The following is a 16,775-nucleotide window of genomic DNA, read 5'->3' as shown; positions in this document are numbered from 1 at the left end:
TATATCGAAATGTACTTTAATCTATATGACGAATTATGCGATTAATATTGAATAGGTGATTTGTAAGAATCGAATGAGATTGTTTGATCTCGGTCTTGATATTTTAAACTCTTTCCAATACATTTTTGATAAAACAACCTATCATTCGATTCAATTGACAATTTATTTGATTTATTTTTCACTAAAGAAACTATTCATTCGATTTCTGACTGAAATATTGAATGAATCAGTGAATCGCATAGTGCTACACATAACAGGCCATAGGCGTCCCTAGTCTACAAGACCTTGACCACCAAGGTTTGCATCTGACAAGATTCATCCCAATTACAGTTAAAGGGACCCTTGTTGTTCCTTATTTACATTCTTCCACTTGGTGACATTCTGAAGGGCTGCTCCATTAGTCGCCACGGCTACGCCGACGACATCCAAGCGTACAGGGCACTCGTGTGTCTTAGGGCGGTTATTCAATGTGCAGAACTTGAGCAAAAGCTGAGCAGCATTCAGGACTGGCTAACTGTGAACACGTTGAAGGGTAACCCCGACAAGACGGAATTTATGTTGTTCTGCCACCAACGGGCATTACAGTCAATCGTGCTGCCAACTCTCACCAATGCTGGGACTGTTGTTCATGTATCAAAAGTTCCTGTTCGAAATCTAGGGGTTCTGTTCGATTCGAATCTGTCGATGGATCCTCATGTGTCAAGCGTCGTGCGCGCGGCTTCTTACCATCTGAGGAATATTGGTCTGGTCAGGAGACAGCTTACAACTGAAGCAACAAAGAGCCTGGCACAATCCCTTGTCCTGTCCAGGCTAGACTATTGTAACAGCAGTCTCGCCGAAATTTCCGAGAAATCACTACATAAGTTGCAGCTTGTGCAAAACGGTGCAGCGGGTCTTATCACCAGGACCCCGCGGCGATCCCACATTACTCCGGTGCCAAGTTACACTGGCTGCCTGTGCGCGAGCGTATAATTTTCAAACTACTCCTCCTGACCTTCAAAGCATACCACCGGCTTGCACCAATTTACCTGAACGATCTCATCCAACATTACGTGCCTCCTCGTTACCTTCGCTCTGAATCTCAGGACCTTCTCACTTACAGGAAATATAGATTGAAAACATTTGGAGGTCGAGCATTCGCCACTTTAGCACCTCAAATGTGGAACTCTCTTTCCCCCACCTTGAGAGCTACATCGGATGTCTCAACCTTTCGCAAAGAACTCAAGACCCTTCTTTTCAATAGAGCTCACCAGCGCCGGTGAACATTTGTTTCAAGTGATACAGGCGCTTTACAAATAACAATTTATTATTAATTTATTATTAAAGGGAGTATAATACCATGAGGTTGAGCAAAACCAAAACTATTTCATGACCAAAACTATTTAATTTATTTCATTATTTCATTTCAGTTTGTATCGGTAGCCCACAAGGGCCTACACAAGACTGCAGCATAATTATACTTCAAGTTCAACGATGAAGCACAAAGAGTCTAAAACTGCCACTAGCAAATCCACTGAGATGCGGAGTGGTAAACCTCCCCATCCTTCTTCAAGAAGATGGCGGGAGCTGACAAGTTTGATAGATGGCCAGTCGGACTGGGGTGTTGTCACAACGATGGTGGTTTCAGCAACAAATTTACGGGTGAGTGAACTTTTTTAAAGGCATCTTTCCTTTCCAGTTTAGAGTAGCCCATGCGTTCTGTAAAGTCAGTTTGCCCGGTTGAGACAGTTTAGTTGAGACACCTCTGCTAAGATCCCCAGTTGAGACACCTTTGCAAAAATCCCCAGGTGAGACACCTCTGCCAAAATCTCAAGTTTTGACACCCCTGCCATAATCCCCAGTTGAGACACCTCTGCCAAATTCCCAGCTGAAACAACTCTGCCAAAATGAGACACCTCTGCCAAAATCTCAAGTTTAGACACCCCTGCCAAAATCCCCAGTTGTGACACCTCTGCCAAAATCCCCAGCTGAGACACCTCTGCCCAAATCCCCAGTTGTGACACCCCTGCCAAAATACCCAGTTGAGACACCCCTGCCAAAATCCCCAGCTGAGTCATCTCTGCCAAAATCCCCTGTTGAGACACCTCTGCCAAAATCCCAAGTTTAGACACCTCTGCCAAAATCCCCAGCTGAGACACCCCTGCCAAAATCCCCAGTTGTGACACCCCTGCCAAAATCCCCAGTTGAGACACCCCTGCCAAAATCCCTAGCTGAGTCATCTCTGCCAAAATCCCCTGTTGAGACACCTCTGCCAAAATCCCAAGTTTAGACACCTCTGCCAAAATCTCCAGCTGAGACACCTCTGCCAAAATCCCCTGTTGAGACACCTCTGCCAAAATACCCAGCTGAGACACCTCTGCCAAAATACCCAGTTGTGACACCTCTGCCAATATACCCAGCTGAGACACCTCTGCCAAATTCCCCAGTTGTGACACCTCTGCCAAAATACCCAGCTGAGACACCTCTGCCAAAATACCCAGTTGTGACACCTCTGCCAATATACCCAGCTGAGACACCTCTGCCAAAATTCCCAGTTGAGACACCTTTGCCGAAATCCCCAGTTGAGACACCCCTGCCATAATCCCCAGTTGAGACACCTCTGCCAATACCCTAGTTGAGACACCTCTGCCAAAATCCCCAGTTAAGCAGGTTTCGGGAGGAGCTGAGGATAGTTTTAGGATTTCGCCAACATTTTTTGGGACAGGTCCCCTTTCCCCTGTCTTGTGATGTCACAATGTCTTTGTTCTAGAACTTGCATGCGCTGTAGATGTAACTCTGTTTGCCAAATACCGGATGTGTATAACCATGGCAACCAGTGATTTGAAATTTGCTGAAAAATGTCCCTGTTCTTTAATTTTAGTCAAGATCAAAATCCCAGACAGGAGAATCATCCCGAACCCAAACTTCAGTGAGACAACGTGGTCAAATCATTGATGGGATTGTCGCTGCACCTCAGGTTGATACTCCTATGCCTAAAGGTCAAGCTCTGAGACTAGTGCCAAAGGACCAGTTTGATGGGCCTACTTCTCTGTCAGAATCTCGAGTCAAGAAACCTGCTCAAGAAGGAAAGTCAGATCAGCCACAATATGAGTTTCAGACATCTGCACAAAAATCTCGATTAGAGAAACCTAAATCTCAAGTTGAGACACATCTGCCAAGACCAGAGGTTGATACCCCTGTACTAAAATCTCCACTTGAGACACCTGTACTGAGATCTCAACTTGAGACACCTGTACTGAGATCTCAACTTGAGACACCTGTATCACAACATTGGCTGCATACAGCTGAGCCACAGTATCTGATGGTTACACCAATTCCATCATCTCAAGTTGAGATACCTATTCAACAACTTGAGTCGCATAGAGCAGTATTAGACACACCAGTGTCAAAACCTCAAATTGGGACACTACCAGGACTGTTTGATACACCAACACAAGGGCAGAGTGGTGAAGCCCCTGTGTGTTCCGAATCACCTACTGTTGGACAGTTTAACAAGTCAGATGATAAAATATCCTTGCCATTTGGTCCTCGGCTTTCTAAGAATGCAAGACGACTTGGTGTAGAGCCTACACTGACTGGAGACTCCGGGTTTCAGAGGTCTTTCAACGAATTTGTAGAGACTGGGAAAACGTTGGCGTTGCAGGTGGAGGATGTGCCAGTAGTCACTGGGGTGAATTGTCAACTGAATGACACAACCAGGATTACGAACGTCACCATCCATCAGACCAAGCCCCAAAATATCGAGAGAAGGGAGCAGCCCCTTAGGAAGTGCCAGAAAGCAACACCAGTTCCAGGCGGAGCCAGAATTGCCACCAGAGCATCGTTGGCATCAAAGAAATTGGTAAGTCTTTAATGTTTTTATTTAACAATTCGTGACTTGCTTTGGCAAAAGTAGATGCTTGTAAATTTTTTCAGGAAAATGATTGTCTAAGTCGTCCCTGGCGGCAAAGTAACATAATTGGATTGGAGTTTCAAGTCCATGCCAATCTAATCTCTGGTAGAACAGAAACAGAAAAACAGAGAGATAAGTGCGTCATTGACACATAACTCGCGCGAACGGATGTCTGTTGTGATTTGGACTGTAGTCAATGGCGTCGTCAAAGGTGGGAGTTTCAAGATCCTTGCTTGACTGGTTGTGTTGGACCAGTTATAATTTTGTTTATTTCAGGGAAAATACCCAACTTTCCGCCGCAAACCCAAGTCATACGGCCTGAGGAAACGTATTTCAAAAGTGATTCTCTTTCAAATGAAACATTCTCGGTCAAAGGAAACCACTAATCAGCTAGTTGCCAGTCACGTAGTGAAACGTGAAATGTTGGTGGCATCTAGCAAGACAAATGGTGACGCTGAGCGGTTATTGTCATCCAGCAAGAAAAAAGCCAGGCCAGTGTCCAAAAATGATTCTCCTGAGGCCCTGGCATTGCCTCTCAAGATGGGAATTGCTGAAACTGTGGCTAAAAATGGCGATCGAGCTGAGGTGATTGCTTCCCCTCTCAAGAAAGGAAAGGCCAGGCCGATGACCAAACCTGGTTGTCATGCAACATTAACGTCACCTCGCAAGACTGGAAATGCAGAGGCAGAGGCTGAGAAAGACAATGGGTCTCAGGCGATTTCCCCTCTCAAGAAAGGAAAGGCCAGGCCGATGACCAAATCTGGTGGAAATGATATGTTGATGTCACCTCGTAAGACAGGAAAGGGTGAGGAAGTGGCTGAGAAAACTGATGGGGCTGAGCTGTTTGTTTCCCCTCTCAAAAAAGGAAAGGCCAGGCCGGAGACCATACCTGGTGGCCATGAGACATTGACGCCACCTTGCAACACAGGAAATGTTGAGAAAGTGGCTCATAAGGATGACCAAACTGAGCCATCTGTGTTGCCTCGTAAGAAAACGGACAGGCCAGTGACAAGTAGAGACGAAGATAATGAACCGACAGTGTCATTACAGAAGACAAGGACGGAAAGGAGCAGGACCAAACGTGATGATGAACAGGCCAGGACAGAGGATAAAGAAGATCAAAGTGAGCCATCTGTGTCATCTTGCAAACAAAAGGAAAGCCTTAAGACCAAAAAGGATGAACGTCAGCCAGGGGTGTCATCACAAATGGGAGGAAGGGGCAGAAACGAAAAGGATAAACATATGTCACTGCTGTCAACTCAGATGAAGAGAGGGAACAAATTGGAAACCATTGAAGAAGATTATGGAGTGTTTTTGAAATCCCGCATGAAAGGAAATGCTGAGATAGAAAGCTATGCGAATAAGGATGATCATGAGAAATTTGCATCACCTCGCAAGGCATTGAAAGCTGGGACCAAAAAAGGTGGTCAAACCGATTTGTTAGTGTCATCTTGTAAGAAGAGCAGGAGCGGACTAGAGACAGTTAATGAAGAGCTTGAGTCATTGAACTTGAAATCACCTCCCAAGACGAGAACTGCCAAGAAAGCAACGAGCAAAAAAGTTCAACCTGAGCTGTCCATGTCATCTCATAATAAGGAATCGCGGTTGAAGACAGTTGGAGAAAATCATCTGACGTTGGTGTTGCCTCACAAGAGGAAAACTACCAGGGCGAGAGCCTCCAAAGATCCCCATCTGTCTATCTTGACTCCCAAGAGGAAAACCAGGATAAGGACGAGTAAGAAAAAGTATATGTCGGTTGCGATGTCATTCAAGAAAGGAAACCAGAGGACCATGACCAGTAATACTGCTGACCTTGAGTCGGTAAGGGAGGGTCAACATGAACAAGAGCCATTATTGACCCAGCATGCAGATGAAGAAGATTTGGTTTTGACATGCGAGACAGTTTCGGCGGGGCCACTTGTTGTACAAGATCGGGATGAACAGGTGTGGATGGTGACACTCAATGAGGGTGAAGAACAAGCAGTTTCTCCTGTTGCTGATCAGGAAGAATTTAATCATAATGAACAAGAACCTAATGTGGGTGAACATGAACCTAGTGCAGATGAACAAGAACCTAATGCAGATGAACAAGAACCCAATAAGGATGAACAAGAACCTAATGCAGATGAACAAGAACCCAATAAGGATGAACATGAACATAATGCAGATGAACAAGAACCTAACGCAGATGAACAAGAACCTAGTGCAGATGAACAAGAACCAAATGCAGATGAACAAGAACCCAATAAGGATGAACAAGAACCTAATACTGATGAACAAGAACCATTTGTGGCTCCTAATGCTGATGAACCAGAACCATTGGTGGTTCCTAACACCAATGAACAAGAACTATCAGAGGCTCCTGATGCTGAAAAACAGGAACTTTTTCTGGCTGATCCTGATGAGCAAGAACTATCAGAAGCTCATAGTGCTGGAGAAAAAGAACCATTTGTGAGCTCTCCTATTGCTGATGAACCAAGGCCAATGGTGGCTCTTAGTGTTGATGACCAAGGATCACTGGCAGCTCCGAATGCTGATGAACAAGAATCTTTGGTGGCTCCGAATGCTGATGAAAGAGAACAGATCATTGCCACCGGTGATGATGAACAAGAGCGATTGGTGGCTCCTAATCTTGATGAACAAGGACCATCAGTTGCTCCTAGAGTTGATGAACAAAAACCATTGTTGGTGCCCAATGATGATGAAGAAGAAACAGTTTTGACACGCTCCAATTTGCAAGACGAAGTTGTTGGGCAGAAAGTGTTGATGACGTGTAGCACTGATGATGAGGAGCCATTGATGACGTCTGATGGTGAGAAATCGGACCCTTTGATGACATGCGTTCCTGAAGAACTATTTGTAATACTTAACAATATTGAACAAGGGCTACCAATGGAACATAGGCCTACTTGTGAGAATGAAGAACCAATCTCGTCGCATGGCATTGATGAGCGAGTGCCAGCTTCACATGATGGAGAAATACTATATGTAGCCATGCGTGATGAAGTGGTAGCTCAAGAACATAAAGCTTCAGGTACTGAACAAGAGCATTTGGCGACGCCTAAGACTGTTAAGAAACGAAAGTACAAAAAACGTCAGTCAGGGCAGCCAAACCAACACCAACGTTCATATGGCCTTAGAGAAAATGCACCAAAAGTGGAACTATTCCAGATCAAACCTCAGGAGAAAGGGAAGAAACGAGTTATCAATAATAATGAAGAGGCAGATATGGAACCACCAGCGAAAAAGCAAAGGGGACAACCTGCTGCATCTAAACCTGCTAATTCATCGGCTAAATTTACTGCTGCCCCAGCGATGGCGCCACCAGTTGAGAAAAAAGGGGCAGGAACATTGCTGAAACGACAGAGGGGATGCCCTAGGACAGCTGACCATTGGAAAGCGTCTGGGGTGTCTGAGGCTGTTGCCAAACCTGTGGAGCCTTTGAGAGTTGAACTGGAGCCAGAAGCATCTAAGAAGCAGAAGAGGCGACAGTCAAAGGTAGCTGACCATGGGAAAGCGTCTGGGATGTCTGAGGCTGTTGCCAAACCTGTGGAGCCTTTGAGAGTTGAACTGGAGCCAGAAGCATCTAAGAAGCAGAAGAGGCGACAGTCAAAGGTAGCTGACCATGGGAAAGCGTCTGGGATGTCTAAGGCTGTTGCCAAACCTGTGGAGCCTTTGAGAGTTGAACAGGAGCCAGAAGCATCGAAGAAGAAGAGGCGATGGTCAAAAGCAGCTGACCATGGGAAAGCATTGGCAGCGCCTACTAATGTGCCTGAGGATATGGTGCCATCAGTTAATGAGCAGGTGAGCAGGAAAATTGGGGTTGTCAGTAGTAAGGGGTAGATAAGTTATATGCAATTGTTGTTATCACTTTCAGCACTAATGACTTTTTCGTGCAAGAATATGGCTCTTTATTCGAATGCCTTCCACTCTTTTGTTTTTGGTTTGTTGTAACATAATGATAAATCATTATAATTGAATAAACACCATGTTTGCACTCTTGGGGACAAGTCATATCCTGTTGTCTTTCTCAGGAAGAAATAGAGGAACCAACACCAAAGGCTCCGCGAAAACGGAAACTCTTCTCAGATCAGCCCACCAACCAGCGTAGAGGATTGTACGGCCTGAGAGAAAATGTACCAAAGACAGACCTGTTTCAAATCAAACCACCAGAGCCGAAGACGAAGAAGACTGCAACAGAGATGAGTGGAGAGGATGGGCAGGATGATGGGTCGGTGGTGAATACAAGATTAGCCGATTCCCCGAAACCTCCTGCAGCATCTACCAGTGTGCCGAAACTGATGGAGCCAACCACAGACGAACAGGTTAGTTTCATTGGGCATTACTTCTCCTGAAAATTCTGTAGTGGGTGTTTGTTGCGTGCTACTACGGTTGGGTGCCAGTTGCATTATTTGTCTCATCAAATATTCCTCTTTTAATCAATGCTTTCACTTTTTGCAGGAGCCACTCCTTGGAAAACTGGTGTGGGCCAGATTTGGTGGCCATAGATGGTGGCCCGGTATCATTGTGCGTGGGAACATGTGTTACCTTCGCACTGCCAAGTATGGTAACTCTTGGATATATTGGTTTGGGGACCACAAGGTGTCTGAGGTAAGACATGTCATAAGTTATGTTGCCATGATAGTATTTCGGAGACATGTCATGTTATGTTTCTGTGATAGTATTTTGACTAAACCAGGCCCAGTTTTCTAGTCTTAACACGTAAAAGATGGCAAAAAAAGTTTGAAAATTGGATCATTATTGACACCAAAAGTAATCAGCGGTGTTACCTGGGCCGGCTATGTCGATGAGTTACCCGGTTTGAAAGATTTCAGTCAGAGGAAATCCTCAGATTATCGTCATCCTTCCATGGCAGGATTAAAGAACAGTCTCATTTAGCAGTATAAACTCTTGGACCTGAATTGTGGTAGATATTTGACCTAGTGATTAGAAATTCACGTAAAGAACACAGGGACGCCACCTCTACCTCCGTCTCCTGAATCCGCCCCTGTGCTTGTGTAGAATGTATCGACCAAGAGGGTAGCCTACAGTGTTTGATTTTAGTTGATCTTCTAAAAAAATTTCTTGATTACCGGTATCATGATACATTTCCTTCCCAAGGTTGCTCATGGCAAGATCCGACCTTTTACCATTGACTTCTTCAACTACTTGAAGAAAAGTACAACCATGGCCAAGACCTTCCACAAGGCCGTCGTTGAGGCGATTCAGGTAAAGGGGGGTTCAACATTTTCAACGTTATCACAGAAGACCAATGGGTATGCTTAGGGGAGGGCATCCTGAGGAAATCAGAGGTTGATGCTTGCTTCTCTAACCCTGCAGCACACGAACCCCTGACACATTTCCCTCATTGGCTGAAGCACAGGGCTGGTTTCTCTTGGCTACTGATTGCTTCCGAATAGAAACTGCCATGTTGATGTGTAAATAGTCATCTTGTTACTTTCAGGTGTGCTGTGAAAGGGCTGGCTTCACCCCCGGGAAAGCTGAGGAAGATCTGCTGCTGTGGGCAGAAAATGGCTTCAAAGCCCGAAATGGGAAATCTCTTCAAGGCCAGCTTGATGAACCCAAGGGTAAGTGGTCGGGCTTAAGCAATGCACAAGTGAGCGATTTAAATCTCTGTGACCTGCGGGTATAATTGCTGCTTCATGCGAAAAAAATCTTTAAATGTTGATAATACCAGTAATCGCTGGGTTCGATCCTGATTGCAGGGCACTGCAGTGGCTGATTTTTTTGCGGCACCTCCAGTGATACCACCATTAATGAGCAATTTTTGTTCATCTAGATATTCAATCCTGGGTTCCTCCCCTATATCAAACCCGGGCCCTGTTGCGTGGTAGCCAGCAGCTATGAAGTACCTCTCCTCTCTATCTTAAATGTAAGCTTTAATTTATTGAAGGCAACCAGCAGTTACCAAACTTTGTCATCGAAGGTGTCGCAGCACTCTCGGCCAAGATTAAACGGAGTAAGGAAGTCAAGGAAAAGGAGGAGAGAGTCACAGAGTCGGAATTGAAACCAACAAGATTAGAGGTTTTGGAGCAGAGGAAGAAATCCAGTCCTGGTTAGTTTCATGTGAGAGTTTGCTCTTTATGCCAATGAAAATTTGGTTTTGAGATACTAGAGACACGGCACACCATCCCTTTTCACATATTATGTCATCAGTTAAGAATGGGTAAGAGGAATCATTTGGTATACCGTTTCAAATGGGTGTTCAATGCCATCTTGGTGTTGCCAAGGCCCTGCTATCTGTGATTTCAAAATAACATTGCAATGTCTAAAGTCCCCATTTAACTCTTGTATTTCGAACTTGTGCAGAGGACGCAGTGGCTGATATACGAAGTGGGAGAAGAGCTATTACAGGTAAGTTTACCAGTTAGGTGAGGATCTCTGAACACATTGTGCCGAGACACCACCGTTTGACTACCACCTTGTCTGGGATCCTGACTGCCTTCTCACGATTACCCTTATCATTTCTTCCCCTGGACTGGATGGACATGCACTCCCACTCCCAGTCGGATTAGGGTGCGCAACCTCTCAATCCCTCAAGAAATGTTGGTCTCTCCTTCTCAGAATGGATAGTAGTCAAATGAAAAGAAGTAAAACTGGATAGCATAACTGTAGTTTACAACAATGTCCACTGGTCCCTATTGTTGGGCAGTTGTGTTGCTCCATCAAGGCACGTTTCTACCCCTCTTGGCTTCATCAGGGTGGCACAGGTTGACTAGCATCTGTCTAGTTTGAAGTTCACAGTCTGAATGACAACCTGACTCAATGTGGTTTCTCAATGACGTTTTGACGTTGTAGACTTTGTTGCGACTCTGTCATTGAAACAATCTCTCCTTTTCAGACACCTGTCTTGCCTGTACATCCACCTCCGCCGCCGTGGTTGTACAGCACCCATTCTTCGAAGGAGGTCTGTGCGAAATGTGCAAGGAGGAATTGATGGACACCATGTTTGCTTTTGGTGCTGATGGAACTGGGGTGAGTTTGACGAACTAGTCATGTTGACCTCTTGAACAATGCACAAGGGGCAATGGAAGGTCACAGCGCAAAAGTTGTTGATTTGACACCCTATACCAAGGTATAAGAACTAACTTTCGTGACCCCACCCACCCCACACACACACACAACCTATAAAATGCTGTCGATGTGTTTCAGGTTTTCTGCATAATCTGTGGAAACGGTGGAGACCTCTTTGTTTGTGATAAGACTGCATGTAACAGGTCAGTACTTCTTATCAATCGATTCATTTTATTGTCAAATTGCACTGGAACGTTGTACCCCTTTAAGAACAACATTGTACCCCTTTAAGAAGAACATTGTCACCTCCTAAGGGCATCCTAAACAATGATTCAATTGTAATATTCTAAGATTTAAAAAATCTCTCGATCGCAGGGTCTACTGCACCGGTTGCATCGTAGCACTTGTGGCGCCATCAGCAATTGACCTCATCCACAAGACGGAACCATGGCTATGCTTCATGTGCTCTGAGCACAAACCAGAGACCCACGGCATATTGGTCAAGAAGGCGAACTGGAAACAGAATGTCCACGGTCTTTTCAACCACACCATTGGCTCACAGGTATGTACACTGATTTTACAAGGTGACCAGTCGGGCAACAATATATGTTTTATGAGTTGTCACCAATTTGGAGAGTTTTACCGTTCACTCCAGCAGAATCGACTGCCCCCTCATGTCCAAGTTGTGTCTACAATAGATTGACTTACGAGTTAATTGTAAACATCTGCACCCATCCTTGTTGATGGGTGCAGATGAATTCAACGATGAATTCCCAATTTGTCAATCAGTCTTAACACCAGTCGATATTTGACTGCTCTTCTCATCTCCAAGTTGTGTCTGCAATAGCTTGACTTACGAGTTAATTGTAAACATCTGCACCCGTCCTTGTTGATTTCAACAATGAATTCGTAATTTGTCAATCAGTCTTAACACCAGTTGATATTTGACTGCTCTCCTCATCTCCAAGTTGTGTCTGCAATAGCTTGACTTACGAGTTAATTGTAAACATCTGCACCCGTCCTTGTTGATTTCAACGATGAATTCCGAATTTGTCAATCAGTCTTAACACCAGTTGATATTTGACTGCTCTCCTCATCTCCAAGTTGTGTCTGCAATAGCTTGACTTACGAGTTAATTGTAAACATCTGCACCCGTCCTTGTTGATTTCAACGATGAATTCCGAATTTGTCAATCAGTCTTAACACCAGTTGATATTTGACTGCCCCCTCATGTCCAAGTTGTGTCTGCAATAGCTTGACTTACGAGTTAATTGTAAACATCTGCACCCGTCCTTGTTGATTTCAACAATGAATTCCCAATTTGTCAATCAGTCTTAACACCAGTTGATATTTGACTGCTCTCCTCATCTCCAAGTTGTGTCTGCAATAGCTTGACTTACGAGTTAATTGTAAACATCTGCACCCGTCCTTGTTGATTTCAATGATGAATTCCCAATTTGTCAATCCGTTGATATTCTGTAAGGTTTAGCGAGATGCTGTATGTACTTTCGGCCACCTGTTGGCAGAGTTACATCTACGATAGCTTCTTCCGTGAAAGTCCCCGATCTAGCTAAGCCGTGGTATCTCCATGGCATAGATGATGCTCTTTGTAACAGTAGGCCTCATTTGAGTTGGAGTTGTGAGCAGAACACAGATAACACACTTGGAAAATGATGGCAATTTTTGTTTCACTGATGTCTTTTCAGCCTCCGACACCCGAGGACCTCCCAACTCATCGGATGAGGGTGTTGTCCCTCTTTGATGGAATAGGCACCGGTAAGCATTGAATTAGATTGTTATTATGCATCTTTGGAGGATTTCATAACATGCACCTATGGAGTTCATTGCATCAAGGGGCTGGGAGATTAAGCCCCCGCTGTACTGCTCTACTCTATTTCGTGAAACTTTGGGCTACATCCTTTGAAAAATATATATCATGGTGCTTTCTATCTAGCAGATAGTGAATATGACTCATTTTTCAGGAAAATTTGTCCTCGACCAGCTTGGTTTTGACGTTGAATTCTACTTTGCTAGTGAGATTGACCAGGATGCAATTAACGTAACTAAGATGCATCATAAAGATAACGTGACCCATCTTGGTGATGTGAGGACTATTACGGTACAAAAGGTGAGGGACCGAGTTGCCTTAAGATCCTCTTATGAGTTGGGCAGAGAGCCACAGTGGACTTGATCAAGCTGTAGTCAGTCAGATTGCAAAAAATGACGAACAATTTTACTGTGAGGAGTAGAATTTTCAAATCTGATTGTGAATTTTCATATGATAGAATGACACAATCTCTTCCAGCTCAATGAAATCGGCCCAATTGATCTGCTAATCGGTGGTTCGCCTTGCAATGAACTCTCCCTTTGCAACCCAGCCAGGAAGGGCTTGGGAGGTATGTAGTCCCTGAATCATCAGCTACCCGTTTGATCATTGTGACAACTGGTGAAAGTGTCATGTCTCAACTTAAATAAAGTCTTCGTCTAAGGAAATCTTAACGTCGCAAGCTGTTTGACGTCCAAGGCATTTGTTTTTGGGTAGTGCGGGGTTTAATAACAAAGACCTTGGGTGTGAAACCTCTTTTGGGGAGGCTGACCTCTCAAGCCAGGGGCAGGCAACCAGGAAAACAGTAAAGCGCTAGTGTCTGCATGCTACCATCAGTTATGATAGGCATATAAGTAGTCCGTGAACCCTCTGCATCTCCCATACTGCTGTTTTGGACATTGATAAGGATCTCGTCTCCAGCTATAGGAGTCATGGATTTGAAGATGTTCCTCCATTTCAGATGGGACTGGCCGTCTGTTCTTCGAATACTACCGAATCCTCAACACACTACAGAAGTCAAACCGGGGCAGGCATCTCTTCTGGCTGTTTGAAAACGTCGTCTCAATGCCCAAAGAGGTCAAATCTAGCATTTCAAGATTCTTTGGGGTATAGGAACATATTTATTGTATCCTTGAGCAGATCTCTTAATGGGAAGTGCCATCTATTTTAGGGCATCTAGGTGGGCCCTCCTAGTGGAGACTTCATGATGTTGGCCTACATTGTCGGCAGTTCTGGTCACAGATGATAGAGGAAGGAAATAAGTTAATATAGGCAGCATGGCTCTGCCCTCCTTCATTGTACTGAAATCGTAGTTTCTTGGCTGAAGAGTTTTAGCAGGGCCCAGCACCCTGCTTTTTCTCAATTTTCCCCCCTTTTGCCCTGCCTTTGTCATAGTTGGCTGATGCATGTCCATTTAAAGTAGGGCTCTACACACATTCAGCCTTTTTTAGGCCGAGCCCTTTTCAGCCCTACCTTTCAGATATCAAGCTGAAAGTTTATAGCACTCGGAGGTCAGAAATTGTATGCAGTTTCCGTTCTTGCTCTTTTCAGTGTGAACCAGCCAAGTTGAATTCCAAGTATTTCTCAGCCCAGCAGCGTGCTCGATACTTCTGGGGGAATTTGCCTGGAATATATTGGTCGGTTTCATTTTGGATTTTCACTCCCTGATCTTGAGCAAAATGTCTCATGATGCCTTCATGTTACATCTTGTATTAAAGTTAATGATGGCCGTGACTTTTGAATAGCATCTTTCAATTTTCATCTGTGTCAAAGCGCTTCATGATAACCGTCTCTGCTATATGTCTTATTCAAGGTACTCTGGTGTGTCTACTACCAGTACTGTCATTAATTCAGCGCTCCTTCAGCTGGATCGGTGAAGGATGAAGCAACAACCAGCTCAGGGTTCGAAACCCATTACCCTTGGACTATAAGATTCAGACGTCTTTGTACCATACTCCTTCCTCATTGTTCTTTCCCCAGATACATATCTTATCCTATCTTGTGTTTCCACATAATATATCTTTAAATCTTTCATTTTTAAACATTTTATATATCTGCTCTTTGTTCCAATTGTATCGTGCATCATTCGGTTTCCTCGATTCATTTCCAGCCCACCCCAGCTGGACCACTTCACAGAGAAGGGGGCCAACCTGAACAACGTCCTCACTCCATTCTGCAACAGAGTGGCTCGGGTAAGTGATAGACACTGGTACTAGTAAATGATAGTAGGTAGTGTGGTAGGTCGCTCGGGTAAGTGATAGACACTGGTACTAGTAGATGATAGTAGGTAGTGTGGTAGATGTATTAGAATAGGCACTGTGTTTTCCTAATGATGAAGGACCATGAAATTCTCAATGTCCTTTTTCTACCACTTCCAGTTTGAGAAGATCCAGACAGTAACGACGAAGAGTAATTCCTTCCGACAAGGCCACAAAGACTCGAGAGGTGAACTGCCGGTCATGATGGATGGAAAACAGGATGGACTCTGGATACCAGAGGTTGAAAGGTGAATTTTCGTTACCGTGCTACCAGTGGCATCCGCAACTTCCAAAATATCGAGACATTTCAGACCTGGTTAAAAAATGGCAAAATTGGTGTTTGCCCCAATGGCCAGAATCCTAGACTGCCCTGTGTTTCTATGACAGAAATTGACCAAGAAGAGACTTGAGCATATAACAATAAAAAGCAGCATCACATTGTGCCTTAGTGCCAATAATCTCCTAGCCGAACTTCACATCATCGCTTATATCTCTTCTCAAAAACTTTCCAGGCTGTTTGGTTTCCCGTCCCACTACACAGACATCGGATATCTGGGCCCCGGCAAACGACAGAAGTTGATTGGCAAGTCCTGGAGTATTGGTGTCATCCGCCATCTTTTTATGCCACTGAGACAGTTCTTTGCTCTGAGGGATGAGGTGGAGAGTGGGGAGGTAGAGGGCGTTGAGCCTTGTCTGTAATCCTAATGAATCTGAAGCTCTTTTAAAGGCCTCATTCCACAAGGAGTCATTTTCCTACTGTAGTTGCGGCCCCAGGAAATATTCAAGGCCCCAACAAGTATTGGTTGCGAATACTTGTTTGGCAGTGGTGTTTTACCTGTATATGGCCTGTGTGTAACCGATGCCCTCCAGCTGGCTTAAACGCATCAATACAGTATATTTTTTAGACTTGGACTGTGTGGCTTTGTTCTCAGGTGCTTCTGAATCAAAAACGTTCCAGCGAGCAGCTCTGACATTTTATCGTGATTTCGCTGCTTATTTGATGTGCTTTATTCTCAAGTATTTGTATTCCTATGTAGCTTTTCGAACAATCATATAGTGCAATATAATACTCTTTCAACTCCTTGTGTATGGGTTTTACAGATTATGTATCCTATGGACAATTAATGTTGGTACAGTCAAGTTGGAGTACTGATTAGTTTTACTGTCAGTGCATCAGGTATACCATGTTGAATCATATTTAGTTTTGAAAATCAATTATTCTTATATAAATCATTGTGATGGTCTCATTTGCCACAATTACTCTTTACTTGCATTTATAAAGGAATCTCTGTTGCAGGCTGAAAAGTTATCATGCGTGTAACAGCTTATGTATGCAACAGACAAAAAGTGCTGGTCCAGTCAGTGTCGGATACTGACAAGTTTTTGTATTCTCAATGCATGGGATGCCACTTTGAAACATATATAGGTTTGGTTTGGAAGATTAGTTTTTCTTTAATTTTGTATACTGCTTTAAAATCATTCTGATAATCTCGAATGCCAAGATTATTGGAATCTTGCCTTCAAAGGTACGTCTGGTATCTGCGAAATATGCAGTTGCGATGAGGTATCAAAGCATTTTGTACTTGGGATATATTTATTTTGATGAGCTTTAGTTGTGAACATGTTAAAAAACATTTAATACTGGTAAACTCAAGCCAAGTTAAATTGATATGTGATTGTTATCATATTATATCAGAGTATTTTAGGCTTGGGCCCAAACATATATTTTGATGAGCTTTACACTTTTAAAATATATATTCTTGAA

General features: G+C 44.0%; 1 protein-coding gene across 1 annotated transcript; it reads left to right on the top strand.

Annotated features, from left to right (window-relative positions):
• The first annotated feature begins 8,110 nt into the window (after nucleotides 1-8,110).
• LOC135488589 (DNA (cytosine-5)-methyltransferase 3B-like) lies at nucleotides 8,111-15,922 on the top strand. The gene is made up of 17 exons (XM_064773232.1): nucleotides 8,111-8,217; nucleotides 8,354-8,503; nucleotides 9,014-9,121; nucleotides 9,357-9,480; nucleotides 9,807-9,968; nucleotides 10,223-10,267; nucleotides 10,755-10,888; nucleotides 11,066-11,130; nucleotides 11,303-11,489; nucleotides 12,634-12,703; nucleotides 12,910-13,055; nucleotides 13,233-13,323; nucleotides 13,714-13,859; nucleotides 14,304-14,389; nucleotides 14,863-14,944; nucleotides 15,131-15,258; nucleotides 15,523-15,922. Exons 1-17 carry the CDS (start codon nucleotides 8,194-8,196, stop codon nucleotides 15,707-15,709), a joined length of 1,935 nt encoding a protein of 644 aa, XP_064629302.1. The 5' UTR covers nucleotides 8,111-8,193; the 3' UTR covers nucleotides 15,710-15,922.
• Nucleotides 15,923-16,775: the final 853 nt, after the last annotated feature.

The sequence above is a fragment of the Lineus longissimus genome, chromosome 5, assembly GCF_910592395.1.
Source record: "Lineus longissimus chromosome 5, tnLinLong1.2, whole genome shotgun sequence".
NCBI lineage: Eukaryota > Metazoa > Nemertea > Pilidiophora > Heteronemertea > Lineidae > Lineus > Lineus longissimus.
Note: the sequence above shows the minus strand (reverse complement) of the source record. Positions and strands in the feature narration are given on the sequence as shown.

Excerpts from the sequence above, each read along its gene's own strand:
- LOC135488589 (XM_064773232.1), top strand. The coding sequence starts at position 8,194 with ATGGAGCCAACCACAGACGAACAG. Across the intron at positions 11,490-12,633 it reads ACCACACCATTGGCTCACAG|CCTCCGACACCCGAGGACCT; the intron begins GTATGTACACTG and ends ATGTCTTTTCAG. Across the intron at positions 13,860-14,303 it reads GCATTTCAAGATTCTTTGGG|TGTGAACCAGCCAAGTTGAA; the intron begins GTATAGGAACAT and ends TGCTCTTTTCAG.